The 14221-nt window shown below is 43.2% G+C and overlaps 1 protein-coding gene across 2 annotated transcripts; it reads left to right on the top strand.

The window, feature by feature from the left end:
• The first annotated feature begins 289 nt into the window (after positions 1-289).
• Positions 290-13991, top strand: LOC144672668 (myosin light polypeptide 6-like). 2 transcript variants are annotated; one of them, XM_078534550.1, is made up of 7 exons: positions 458-588; positions 671-698; positions 6559-6702; positions 7342-7515; positions 10076-10153; positions 12355-12396; positions 13504-13991. In XM_078534550.1, exons 1-6 carry the CDS (start codon positions 586-588, stop codon positions 12381-12383), a joined length of 456 nt encoding a protein of 151 aa, XP_078390676.1. In that variant the 5' UTR covers positions 458-585; the 3' UTR covers positions 12384-12396; positions 13504-13991. The 2 variants fall into 2 exon arrangements, with proteins under 2 accessions (XP_078390675.1, XP_078390676.1); XM_078534549.1 differs by lacking the exon at positions 12355-12396 and having other exon boundaries at positions 290-588.
• The last annotated feature ends 230 nt before the right edge of the window (positions 13992-14221 follow it).

Here is a 14221-nt window from a genome sequence, read left to right as displayed (position 1 = left end):
TAATGCCTCCTTCCCCTCTATTTCGTTTCAACCGTTTACACAGTACACTGAAGTTTTTTTCTATACTTGTTTCCAAGTATCACATTATTTGCCTTGCATCATTATTTAATCCCTCCTGCCCTCCACCCTATGACAGAACTTTCTGTTCTGTTCTTCTATTCTTTTTCCCTCTCTCTCCACTTGCTGAAAACTTGTTGATCTCTCATATCTTCTAATTCTGACCCAAGGCCATCGACCTGAAACCTGAGCTTTGTCTCTCTCATCCCAGGTGCTGCCTGAGCTGCTGAGTGTTTCCTGCAGTTTGGGTGTTATCCGGGCTGACCTGCCCTCTGCACTTCCGCACTGTGTCTGCTCTGGGGCAAGGATGAGATCAGAGGGATGCCAGGCATTCCTGCCTCCTATTGGCCAGTGGGAGGCTCGCGGCGAGGGCGTCGCTGATTGGAAGGCCCGGCGACTGTGGGCGGGAGGTAAGAAGGGTGCGCCCCTCTGATTGGAGGAGGACAGCTGTCAATCTCCGGTAGGAACATCACAAAGAGAAAGAGCGAGAGGGAGCGGCGCTGAGTGTGAGAGTGGCGGCCGAGCAAGATGGTGAGTGAGGGGAGAGTAAGAGGGAGTGAGTGAGTGAGGACAGCTCTTTATCCGCTGTTAATGTTGCTCTTTCTTTTCGCAGTGTGACTTTACAGAGGATCAGATCGCGGGTAAGTTTGTATCTTTTGTTGGATGAGTTTTAGCTGCAGTTACTAAATCCACTTTGTCTCGAGCCTGAACTTCCTCCTCCGCCTGGGGAATAGGGAGGGAGCCTCTCATCTCAGCCTCAAGGCCCAGGACAGCCTCGGCCTCTCTCGCTGCTTTTCACCCCCCCCCCACCCCCGGGCTCCTCTGGCCTTTTACCCACTTGACTGGCTGCAGAGGCCGGAAACCGCGCCTTTCCGCTCCGCTCCCTCCCCCAGGCTGATAGCACCAACTCCCTCCAAATAAGGAGAAATGCTCAGCACATTGCTCAGACTGCAAGGCCCAGCCTTCATTCCCTCCAACCGCCTCCTGCCTACACCCAGGGGGGGAGGAAGCAGCAAGTTCAGCTCGCTCCTGCTCCCCAGTCTTTCTCATTGCCCCTTTATCCATTCTGTTACTCCTTTTTATTATTCATAACTTCAATAATGCAGAAAAACTGCAGCCTGAAAGCTGAAACCAGGAGTCTTTATGCAGCATTTATACAGTATTCAACTCATGAATCATTCATTAAATGGTCACATTAGAGAAGAGGGCTTGTCGTGTCTAAGAGCAACTCAGTCCCACTCCCCCCCCCCTATAGTTCTGTAGTTTTTATTTCTAATTTCCCCCATGCCTTGATTGAGTCTACCTCCACCCCACTGTCAGGCAGTGCATTCCACATCCTAACTGTTTTTAAAAAGAAAGTCTTTCCCTCCTGCTAATGTTTGCCAATTACCTTTTAATTTGGTGTCCTTTGGTTCTCGATCCTTCCAGTGGGAACGGTATCACCCTATCTACTCTTCCAGACTCCTCATAATTCAGCAACTAGTTCCAAGTTTAGTCATCTGCAAAGTTTGAAATTGTGCCCTATACGCCCAATGTTACAATCTTTGTAGAGATCAATGACTTCGTTAATAGCTGAAAGAAAGACATCAAGATTTCATGTTTTTAAGTTTTATTATAACAAATGACTTTAAAACACTACTTTTTGTATGCAATTAATACTTGAAACTATAGTTCCCCTATTATAATTATCTCTCATCACGTCCTCCCAATACTTGAAACTATAGTTCCCCTATTATAATTAACTCTCATCACATCCTCCCATGGAATTACAGTTCTTGTAGCAAACAGCCCACCTTTGCTCCCAGCTTCCCATGGGTTCCTGTTTTACCAAGTGCTAACTAAAAGTGACCGTCCCCAAATGCTTTCCTCAGTTCTTGGAGAGTTCCTTAAATCCACAGCCAGCAGTAAAGCCTGTACTGATGATTCTGCTCCTTGGCTGTGCCAGAACAGATCTCCTGGGATCTGTAAAAGGCTGCAGGATGCACCTCTTCAACTCGAGGCCATCTCCTTCCTGCAATTTGCTCTGGTAGCTTGCAAAATCCAGCAGCCATTTCTCTGTGCTGACCGCACACAACCTCTAGAGAAGCCTGTAACCTTAGCTCAAAAATGGTGTCCTCTGCCCTCTTTCCCCTGCACAACGTGAAACACATTAACTTTGCACCCAGGTAGAAATGATAATTAGCTATCTTTGATCCCAGCTCATTTTTGTCTTCAAACTAAATGTATGGTTTACAGCACAACTATTTACAATTTGATACCTATAACACCTTTCTGGGACTTTGGGAGACTCGAAGTCTACTCCTGGTAAACTCACTGCTGCCATTGTCTCCAAGTATAAATACCATGTATCATCTCAGTAAAACAAGTTAAACCTTCCTTTGATCTCTTAACAATAAAATGATCCGCTGTTTACTGTCAGGCAGACTTCAGAACGGGTCACATTATCAAAAGATAATAATCCTACAAACCCCATAATTGTAACATCAAGTCTTTCATTAATATAGATCAAGAAAAGCAGTGGTCCTAATACCAACCTCTTTCCCAACCCCCTGCCCCCAGGAATCCCACTGTATGCCTTCCTCCAGCTGGAGAAACAACCATTCACCACTGCCCTGTTTCTTGTCACTTGGCCAACTTTGTATCTATGCTGCCATGGTCCCTTTTTATTCCAACTTGACTTTATCAAAAGCCTTTTGGAAGTCTGTGTACACTACATCAAATCTCTCTGTGTCTCTGTCTCACATCAAAAGGCTCAAATCAAGTTAGCTAAACACGATTTTCCCATAGTGAGGCCATGTTGGCTTTCCTTAATTAATTCACACTTGTCCAAGAGACTTAATTTTGTCCTGGATTATCATTTTCTTAAAGCTTCCCCATCACTGAGGTTAAACTGACTAGCCTGCAGCTGCTTGGCTTATCCTTACACCTTGTTCAAAAATGGGTGTAATGTTTGCAGTTCTTCAGTTCTCTGGCACCATCCCTGTATCTAAGGAGTATTGGAAGATTATGGTCAGTGCCTCTGCAATTTCTGTCCTTCACTTCCCCCGTTATCCTTGGATGCAATCATTCAGACCTGGTGATGTACCAATTTCAGATACAGCCAGCCTTTCTAATACCTCTATCAATTTTTAACCCATCAAGTGTCTCAACTCCCTCCTTTTTCACTAGGATTTTGGCAGCATCTTCCTTGGTAAAGATGATGCAAAGAACTCATTTAGTACCTGAGTCACGACCTCTGCCTCCATGAGTAGATCCCCTTTTTGGTCTCTAATTGGCCGCTCCTTCCTCTTCTACCTTTTAACTATTTATGTGACTGTAGAAAACTTTTTTGGATTCCCTTTTATGTTAGCTGCCAGTCTCCTCTTCTCTTTGCCTCTCTTCCTTTTTTGACTTCTCTGAATTTGCTATATTCAGCCTGGTTCTCGCTTGTATTATCAACCTGAGATCGTGCACACTTTTTTTTTTATCATGCTCTTTATCTCTTTAGTCATCCAGGGAGCTCTGGATGTTTTTTTATGCTGTACCACTTGCCTTCGTAGGAATGTTCCTGATCTATCTCCTGTTTTAAAGGCAGTCTACTGTCTAGTTACAGTCTCGCTGTCGATCTCTCCAATTTATCTGGGCCAGATCTGTTCTCTCCCACATTGAAGTTGGCCCTCCTCCAATTCATTTTTACTCGGGAATGCTCCTTGTCCTTTTCCGTGACCAAACTAAACCTTATGATACAATGATCACTGTCTCTTAAATCTTCCTCCACTGACACTTAAATCACATGGCCCACCTCATTCCCCAGAACCAGACCAGCAATGCCTCCTTCTTCATTGGACTGGAAACGGGTCGATCAAGAAAATTCTTCCGAACGTTCTTCCAAAAACTTTCCCCCACTCTCTGCCCTTTACACTGTTACTCTCCCAGTTTATATTGGGAAGCCCTCCACTATAATTACTCTAGTTTTAACACCTCCCATGTGATTTTCTTTAAAATGTGTTCCTCTACATCTTTCCTACTAGTTGGTGGCTTATAGACTACACCCAGCAATGTAATGGTACCCCTATTTCTTGGCTGTAACCAATAGCTTCTGTCCTTGACCTCTCCAGCACTAATTAACCATAACAGCCACTCCTCTACCTTTCTTTCCTGAACCCCTTGTATCCAGGAACATTTAGAACTCTGTCCTGTCCTCCTTTGAGCCAGACCTCCATTATTGCCATGACAATATATTTGCTTGTGGTTATTTGTGCTTGTGGAATGATTGTTTTACTTTCATTTGGCAGGGAGGTAATTCATCCTGAAATAAAAATAATGAGAATTTTGGAAGTGCTCAGCAGGTCTGACAGCATCTGTGGAGAGAAACGAGTTAATGTTTCAGGCCGATGATCTTCCATCAGAGCTGGGAAAAGTTATGGGGAGATGGTGGCATAATGGTAATGTCATTGGACTAGTAACCCTGAGGCCCAGGCTAATGCTCTGGGACATGGGCTAAAATCCCACCATGGTAGCAGCTGGTAGCATTTGAATCCATGAATAAATCTGGAATTGAAAACTAGTCTCGGTAATGGTGACCATGAAACCATCATTGATTGTCATAAAAACCCATCTGCCCCTCTGGTAAGGAAATCTGTCCTTACTACATATGACTCCAGACCCACAGCAATGTGAAAACTGCCCTCTGAAATCTTCAGTTCAAGGGCAATTAGGGATGGGCAACAAATGCAGGCTTTGCCAGCAAAGCCCACATCCCATGAAAGAATTTTTAAAAATCTTCTGAGGTGGAAGAGGTGTTAAGCTAGTGAAGGAGAGGTGGGGGAGAAAACCAGGAAAGCTCTGGGTGGCAGGCAGGAGAGAGTAAGTGAGAAAAGGGATGATGGTTGGAGGCAAAAGCAGATGGTAATGAGGCAAGTGAAGAAACAAAAGGTGGGTATAGAGGTGTGAATGGAAGCAGCAGAATCATTACCAGTAGTTGCTGCCTTCTGGGGGGTTTAACAAAAGGGGGCAGTGAATATGGTCTGAAAGGCTGTAAAGTGCCTAATTGAAAGATTAGGTGCTGTTCCTCCAACTTCAACTTCATTTTTGAACAGTGTAGGAAGCTGAGGCTGAAGTGGGGTGGTGAATTAAAATAACAGGATGCTTGCTTTAAAACTTGCTACATCTCAAAGTTCTTCCTGTTCTGGTGAGAATTGACCAACCTGAAACACCAGCTCTGTTTCTCTCTTCCCCAGATTCTGCCTAACCTGAGTGTGCCCAGTGTTTTTGCCAGCAGTTTGCAGTACTTGCGAATAGTTATCAGGGTGTGTTTATTTGCCCATGGCGGGAGGGTGTGTTTGTTCCTCTGGGTTGCTAACCTCAGATGGCTTGGGGTTGCCCATGAGTTGCTGGTATCTTGGCCATTCTGTTGAGGGGAGAGACTTTCTTCAGCTTTAAGAAGCTTTGTTTGCAGCAGCTGATTAATCTGAATTATTGAGTACATTGATATTTGTACAAAGCCCATGGGGACAGGTGATTTGTTAAAAATATATATCAATTTCTTTAGTGACAAAAAATAGAGTGCACAAACTCATTTCCTTTCAAAGCCTGGCTGGACATTTATCTACAAAGTCTGGATTTAGCAGATGGTTATAAAATAAGCATTTACATAACTAGCTGCTTTTACAGAAACTGGGGGTCCGTTAAAGTCAGCAGGGGGCCTAACCATGTGGTGGCGGCAGGTTAAAAAGGAGCTAGACTCTTGTTTGAAAAGGAACAATGCAGAGTTATGGGGAAAATGGCACGAAGTGAATGCTCAATCGGAGAGCTGGTGCAAATACAATGGGCTGAATGGCCTCCTGCACTGTTGTAATTCCGTGCATGTAGTGATTCACTCTGGGCCAATGTCATTGTGCGAATTTCTGTGCTTGCTCCCATTGGGGTCTAAAAATTTGACCCCACATTTCAGGTCTGTGCCCCTTCTGGTTTCATTGACCTGAAACCTTTAACTGCTGCACTGAGGATTTCTGGAATTTTTTTTTCATTACACTACACTAGTCACCTCTGATTGTAAAACACCGAGGCTGTGAAAGGAGCCACATAAACGCAACTTCCTTAATTTGCTGATTGCTGCCCCCCGCCCCCTCCACAAACCATGCCTACATGGGGAATGTGGAGAGTAGCGAGGTAAAATGCTGCTATGGCTTCCAGAATGGGGAAGTTGGTGGAATGGGCTCCCCAGTTACTTTGTTCTTGGCATATGTTACCTCCAGTTGCAATGTAGAATTGGTCTGCTTTGCCCAACCATTCTGTGTTGGTCACTATCCCCTATGTGCATTAGCCCTGTCCTGTTTTCCTATTCCTTTGGGAATAGGAGGTCGATATGGTCTCTGCTCGAATCAGTAACAAAAAAAAAACTGTCCTAAATCACTTGCATTTTAATCTTCTAGTAATGTCTCCTTTTTCCCCATAGCTTTTCAGAAACCGAATTTTGCTCTTTAAACATGCGGTCCTTTTAAGTAGCTATTTTCTTTGCAGAATTCAAAGAGGCATTTTACCTCTATGACCGCATTGGTGAAGGTAGAATTGGCTACAGCCAGTTTGGTGATCTCCTGCGTGCTCTTGGCCAGAACCCATGCAATGCTGAAGTCTTGAAAGTCCTTGGGAACCCAAAGCCAGAAGGTAAGGACTGGAGTAAGCTGTGATTAGGGGAGGGTTAGGGAAGAACGGATGTTAAGGCCTTGGGAGAGGGCGCAGAGGAGATTTATTCAGGACAAGGGAACTGTTGTGTGGAGACACAAACTGGGGCAGCTCTGCTTCAAACAGTGAAGGGGGAGGCGGTGGTTAATAGGTTTTCAAAATTGTATGGGGTTTTGAAAGTTTCTCCCTATCTACTGGCGAGAGGGTCAGTAATGATAGGACACCAAATTAAGATAATTGGCTTTAAAACAAAAGTCAATATTTAGAATTTTTAAAATATAAGTGAATTATGATGTGGAAGTTGCTGCCTGACAGGGTGCTGGAAGCAGATTCAAAAGGAACTTTCAAAGGGGAATTGGATAAATACTTGAAGGGGGGGAATTACTTCATCCACGGCAAGTAGGTGTGTCGATTTTTGATTGTTTTGTTCTAAGGGTTGTTCCAGGAGCTTAAATTTTGTTCTGCTGATGTAATTGGATAGGTATTTTGTTCTCTGTTTGTGACTGTGCACCAGCATGTCTCCTGATCGCATACCAAGCAACAACTCATCCGTTTCGGAGTTTGTGACTAAGCTAATTGGGGGCAAAGATGGGACAAGTAAATTTGTCTTTTCCTTTTCAGACATGAACGTGAAAACTCTGGATTTTGAGCAGTTCCTTCCGAAGCTTCAGGACATTGCGAGAAACAAGGAACCAGGAACCTTTGAGGACTTTGTTGAGGGTCTGCGTGTCTTTGATAAGGAAGGCAATGGCACAGTCATGGGTGCTGAGCTACGCCATGTGCTGGTCACTCTTGGTAATGTTGAATGTATTGTGGACATGTCAAATTATGTAGGATGTCACAAGGCTTTATTTTTATCTGATCTGTTAAACTGCAGATCGGAGAGTTTTCTGCTTAGAATTAGTATTGAAGGATCAGACCTGTTTCCCCATAGGTTCAGAGGTGAACAAACTTAACCAGAATTCCATTCCATTCCAACTCTCCTGTACCAGTTATTCCTAACGCCAATGCATTTCAACTGCAACAGAAAAGCCCCCATAACTTAAAATAAAAACAGAAAATGCTGTTAAAGCTCAGCAGGTCTGGCAGCATCTGTGGAGAGAGAAACTGAGTTAATGTTTCGAGTCCATATGACTCCAGTGCTAAAGAGAAGTAGAAATGTGATGGATTGAGTGGGTGGAGCAAGGTAGAAAGTCAGGGATAGGTGACAGCTGAGGAGAGATTGACAAAGATGTCATGGCGTGTTAAAGACTAAACAAGGTGCTGATAGTGGCATTAAGGTAAGATAGCAGAACAAGGGTCAGCACTCTGTGAAAGAACAACATGGAACAAGTGACAGATGGTCCTGTGTGGGGAGGGGGGGATAGTTGGGAGAAAAAGGATTAAAAACTGGACCATAAATAAAAGAAAAGTAAATAAAACTTGGATTAAAAAGGGGGTGAAGATAGAGGAGAGAGTTCATGGTCTGAAGTTGTTGAACTCAATGTTAAGTCCAGAAGGATGTAAAATCCCTATCGGAAGATGGGGTACTGTTCCTCCAGTTTGTGTTGAGCTTCACTGGAACATTGCAGCAGGCCAAGGACGGACGTGTGGGCATGCTATCTATCATGTGGGCCTATGTCCGTCCTTGGCCTGCTGCAATGTTCCAGTGAATCCCAACACAAACTGGAGGAACAGTACCTCATCTTCCGATAGGGATTTTACATCCTTCTGGACTTAACATTGAGTTCAACAACTTCAGACCATGAACTCTCTCCTCTATCTCCACCCCTTTTTAAATGCAATTTTTATTTACTTTATTTATTTTTTTAAAATCCTTTTTCTCCAACCCTCCCACAGAGCCATCTCTCGCTTGTTCCATGTTGTGCTTTCAGAGCACTGACCCTTGTTCTGCTATCTTACCTTAATACCACTATCAGCATCTTCTTTAGTCTTCACCACTACCATTAACACTCCCTTTGTCTTGTGTCCATGATATCTTTGTCAATCTCTCCTCAGCTGTCACCTATCCCTGACCTTCTGTCTTGCTCCATCCCCTCTTAGACAGTATAAAATCCATCACATTTCTGCTTATCTTTAGCTCTGAAGAAGTTACATGGACTCAAAACGTTAATTGTTTCTATCTCCACAGATGCTGCCAGACCTGCCTGAGTTTTACCAGCATTTTCTGTTTTTATTTCAGATCCACAGTATTTTGCTTTTATCCCATAATTCAGCCTGCACTCTTGATACAGTAGGTATGGGGAAATTAATGATACATGGCTGGGAGTGGCTGCTTTCTCAGGTTATCATTCAAGAACATGAGAAATGGAGTTGAGAGCACAGCCCATCGAGCCAGTTCCACTATTCAATACAATCATAACTGATGCTGGGCTTCAATTCTATTTTCCCACCCATTCCCCATATCCCTGGACTCCAGAGAGATCCAAATCCCAGCTTTTAAATATATTCAACAATGGAGCATCCACAACCCTCTGGAGTAGAGAATTCCAAAGATTTACAACTCTTTGAGTGAAGAAAATTTTCCTCATCTCAGTCCCCTCATCCCAGGGACCAATCTAGTGAATCTTTGCTGTACTGTCTCAAATCCTTCCTTAAATGTGGAGACTAAACTGCACACAGTTCCAGATGTGGTCTCACAACTATGTGCATAGTTGGTTTCTTTATTCCTGTATTCCAATCCCCTTGCATAAAAGCCAGCTTGATAGTTGCCTTCCTAATTGCTGTACCTTCATGCTAACTCTATTCCTTGTATGAGCACACCCAAGTCTCTCTGAACATCAACATTTACAAGTTTCACAGCTTTTTTATATATTAAAAAAAAATTCTGCTCTTGTACTTTCAACCAAAATGAATGACCTCACTTCTCCCACATTATACTCCATAGGCCATCTTATTGCTCCTTCACTTAACCTGTTTCTATATCTTCACAGCTTGTGTTCCCACACTTTGTATCGTCAGCAAATTTGGATACGTCACACTGTCTTGTCTTTGCCTACCTGTTGCTGAAACCCTTGGCCATGTTCTTATCCCCTCTTGTACACCATTATTGGCCATGCCTTTTAAGTGTCTAAGCCCCACGCTCTCTTTCTGAATTCCCTCTGCTCTTGTGAAAACCCGTCTTTGACCAAACCTTTGATCACCCCTCCTAATATCTCCTTTAGCTCAGCATCTAATTTCTCTCTCTGACTGGGCAGTGTTTCTGTCGAGATTCTGTATAAACTCATCTGCTTGTCCCGTCTTTGTGCCTGATCACTGATCTGTCACCTTATGCTGACTAAGGAGTGTTTACAGCTTTGGTTTTAGAATGACAGATGTTGTATCTGCCTTTTTAATCATCGGCTGTGTTTTCTAGGTGAGAAAATGACTGAGGAAGAAGTGGAGACTCTGCTGGCTGGTCATGAGGATGCCAATGGCTGCATCAACTATGAGGGTAAGTGCCAGGCTCTGCCTTTAAAGAATAATCTAGGTTAGACCATGTACTCCATGTTTACCTGCAGTTTTGATAGCTGATTCAGATGGAATGGTTCTAATGTTGCTTTTGTTTTTGTTGTGCCTGTATATCTCATTCATTTGGACATTGTTATACAGAAATCAGGATGTTGTTGCACCAGAAAGTACCAAAGTATTGGCTTTGGGCTGTAACTCCATGCAGACCGGAAGCCAGACAGAGCAAACAGTGAGCAGCTCACTCCAAACAGACCCACACAGCTTCTTGGTGTCAACAGTTGGGGAAATGCCACAAGCGTAGTTCCTGATGGTAACTCTTTCCGAATTGGGGAGGCCATTTGACTGTTCACCCACCCAGAAAGCTTTGACGCTTCCTCAATCAATTTGCAAAATAAAAAACTATTCTTTTAAACGATTGCAGGGTCTATCCTCGCCTCTCTATCCAGGAACTGATTCACTTTGTGAAGACTCCTGATTATTGGCCTGAAATGTACCATTTATCGAGTTTTACCTCATGATCCAATTTCATAGATTGATCACCCTGGGTGTTTTCACAACCAGACTGAAATGAGTAATTCTCTCCTCTTCCCCTTCCCTTCTTTCTCCTCCCTCCCCCTTTCTTTCTCTCTCCTTTCCTCCTCTGCCCATCCCCACCCCCACCCCCACCACTTTGTTGGGAGTTAAGCAAGTTAGTGTTGGAGATTAGAATACTATTCCTGGTTGGGATGTTTGACCAAAGTTCTGAACGGATGTTGAAAAAATTGTGCACTGTTTGAGGAAGAGCTCATTGAAGCTGTTTCTCTTCTACCACCTCCCTACCAGTCAGTAGAGGAAGTGTGTTGCATTCTGCAGTTACCATCACACTGAGCATTTCTGCCTACATTTAACCCCACAATGCCTTTTTTACTACTTAGAATTTTGTTTAAATATTGCTTTAAAGTTTTACCCTCTGCTCCCCTGTCCTTTCCCCATTCAGCCCTTTCTGCTTGTACTGACTCTCCTGAAAGCTCTCTTCTGATCCCATTCTATCTTTTCTCTGTTCCAATTATATATTTTTAAAAAATGCTTATTATCCATGTCCCTTTTGTTTGAAAGTGATGAATTCTCTTGTTCCATGTTCAAAAAAACTACTGACCTCTCCTTTCACAATGATTTTAAACCTCTCCCTTCTAGTTACTGACCAGTGGAAAGAGTTTTCCTGATTTATGTTCCACTGAACCCCTCTATCAGATCTCCTTAACATTAGTACAAGGGCAAAATACTGCCGATGCTGGAAATCTGAAATAAAAACAGAAAATGCTGGAAATACTCAAGTCTGGCAGCATCTGTGGAGAGAGTGAGTGAGTTAACCTTTTGGGTCAGGTTTGAAACTGCACACTGTACATTTATTTGAATCATTATAGGCCCCTCTTTCCCAAGTGCTTCCAGAGGGTGCAAGTTAACTCTGTATTCTGTCTGCATGGGCACTGTGCTTGTATAGTCAAGAACTCGGTAGCATAGCCCTGTGACCATGTCCCAGCAGTTTTAAAGCTAATATAGGGCTGAGACTGAGGCCTTTTTTAAAAAAAAAAAGTCAATCCCTTTCCCTGAAAGCAATCCCTTTCCCTGAAAGATGCACTATATACCTGTGAATCCTGCCCAAGTGTTTTGAAGGTTATTTTGGGTCTGATCCTGTCAGGACCCAATAGTCCCTAGTGCCCTAGGAGGTGTTGCACATGATTTGGAACAGGAGCCCTGCCTTGTATCTCTCCCCCCTCCCCTCTTCCCTCCCTCCTCCAATCTATGGGTACTGGACAAATTGTAGGGTTACCGCTATCATCCTGCTGACATTGTATAAGACCCAGGACTGAAGCTGGGAGTTTGTAGTCTCTGTGACTGGCTCGTTTTGCTCGCTGAAATACTGGGTGATGATTTGAAAGTAAAACAGAAGACGGCTGGGATAATATACCATTCTCCAGCTTCGAATGACAGTCACAGTAAAACGTGGGCAAAACGTTCCCCAGCTTCTCCCCCACACAAACTTCAAACGAAGAGTCTTAAAAAGGCTATCCTTTTAATTGGGGCCTGTTTGAAACTGTCCAAAGCCTGCTGCATTTCTTGATGACTCCATGTCGAATACTTGATTCAAACTGCATTTACTTTTTTTAAAACACTTAGTTTAACATTTTTCTTCCTTTTTGACAGCTTTTGTCAGGCACATCATGTCTGGGTGAATGGCAGCCCATGGTACGCCACCTTGACACATCCTTTTTTTTCTCCCTGCCAGTTATTGACCTGTTTTCTCTCCTTTTGGCATGTTCTGCATGTGGCTTCTTCTAGGTTTCACTTGGAGGGGGCGGGAGTGTTGTGGGGCAGGGGGGAATTATCTCTGGTTCTTTAACTATACTTGAATTTCTGCCAAGCCAACTAAAGGAAAACCATTTGAATTGTGATCATCTTGTGCAGGCATTGGTCTCATTCAGTATTTGCCTTTTACATTTACTGTCTAGTACCTTCTGATATCGAATTTGATAAAATGATTGTTCCGACATCCTCTTCCTGTCCAAAAATTACTTGAATGAGACACCACTATCTTCCCCACTCCTTTCAGATGGACAGCTGATAACCATGGCCCCTTTTGGGGGGTGGAAATCCTTTTTTCCCCCTTTCTTGCACAGCTTCAGTATGTCCTGGTGATGAGAGGAAAAAACTCTAAACCAATAACAACACACAAAGCTAGCAACAAACATGAGCTTCAAATGCTCCCAACAGCTGATTGTGGGATCATTTGGCTAAAATGGTCTTCCTTTGGTATCTAATGTGTTGCTGTGAATTGACATGCCTGCAGTCTTTTATCCAACTAGGCTTTGCCAGCCTGACGGTCAAGCTGCCAATTTTGTTTCCTGCTCCTTTCTGTAGTTAGTGCAAACCAGAAAACTGACTTCTAGACCCACTGTGCTCAATAGATTCTGCAAGTTAGACTTTGGAGTTGCGGAGGTGGGGGGGAAGAGGGGTTCTGAAAGGTTCCGATTTACCATCTATTTCAGCCAGTGACTTGAGATTATTTTTGAGTAGGTGTTCTTTTCTAATTAAGATGATAATACCTGAAAGAAATAGTTCAGGTTTTGCACAGACTCCTCTTATTGCTGGCTATGATAAATTGGGATGATACTGTACTAGTTTTGCATGTACCTCACTTTGCTGTCTGTCTATATGCAAAACCTGCTTTTGCATATAATTTTTTTCCCTGGATTTCGGGTTGGTTTATCATAAAATTCTCAATTTTAATCGGAACCTTTCTTGCTTTGTCTCTGACAGAATGATATAACTTCCCCTCTCTTTTTTCCTTCACAGAGCTGGTCCGAATGGTGATGAGCGGCTGATGGTTCTCTTGTACCTGAATTTTTAAGTGCCTTTTTTTCCATCCTATTTACAAACCTCCTTTTCTAAATGAATTATTTTCTGTTTGTATTTATCAACACACACGCAGGCCAGAGAATAGGAATCTAATGCACTGAGCTTATCTGGAGGATGATTGGAAGCTGAATAGGTATCGAGGGGGGAAATTATCCCTGGATACACTGCAGGCTTTTAGATCTTCTCTGTAGGAATGAATGTCCCCATGTGGTTCTAGTTGAGGCCCCACATACCCCACCCCCAATCCTTTTCCTTGAAATAATCTAGTAGAAAGATTGATTGGGCTAAGAGGAATTTGGGTGTCTCTGAAGATGGACAAAGGGAATGGTGGCTCCAAGTTCATTGGCTTCTGCTCCGATTGTATCTGCACATCAATATTCTGTACTCCATTGCTTTCATGTAATAAAATTTCACAGTGAACTTGTCCTTGGCTTGTCTTAACTGCCTTTGTCTGATGGAAGTGTTTTTCAACCTGTGGTACATTTAAATTGCTTGTAATGGGTTTTGAGCGTAAGGCAGTGTGACTTGAAGTTAATGTTGATAGAAGCTGCTTTTATAGCTTTTGATCACATTTAAGTGGATGGAGAGGAGTCGCTTGTTCCAACAACCCTCTGCATTATCGGAGTAGTGAAGCACTAAAAGATAATTGCATATT

This window comes from Cetorhinus maximus, chromosome X (assembly GCF_964194155.1).
Source record: "Cetorhinus maximus chromosome X, sCetMax3.hap1.1, whole genome shotgun sequence".
Classification (NCBI taxonomy): Eukaryota; Metazoa; Chordata; class Chondrichthyes; order Lamniformes; family Cetorhinidae; genus Cetorhinus; species Cetorhinus maximus.
Note: the sequence above shows the minus strand (reverse complement) of the source record. Positions and strands in the feature narration are given on the sequence as shown.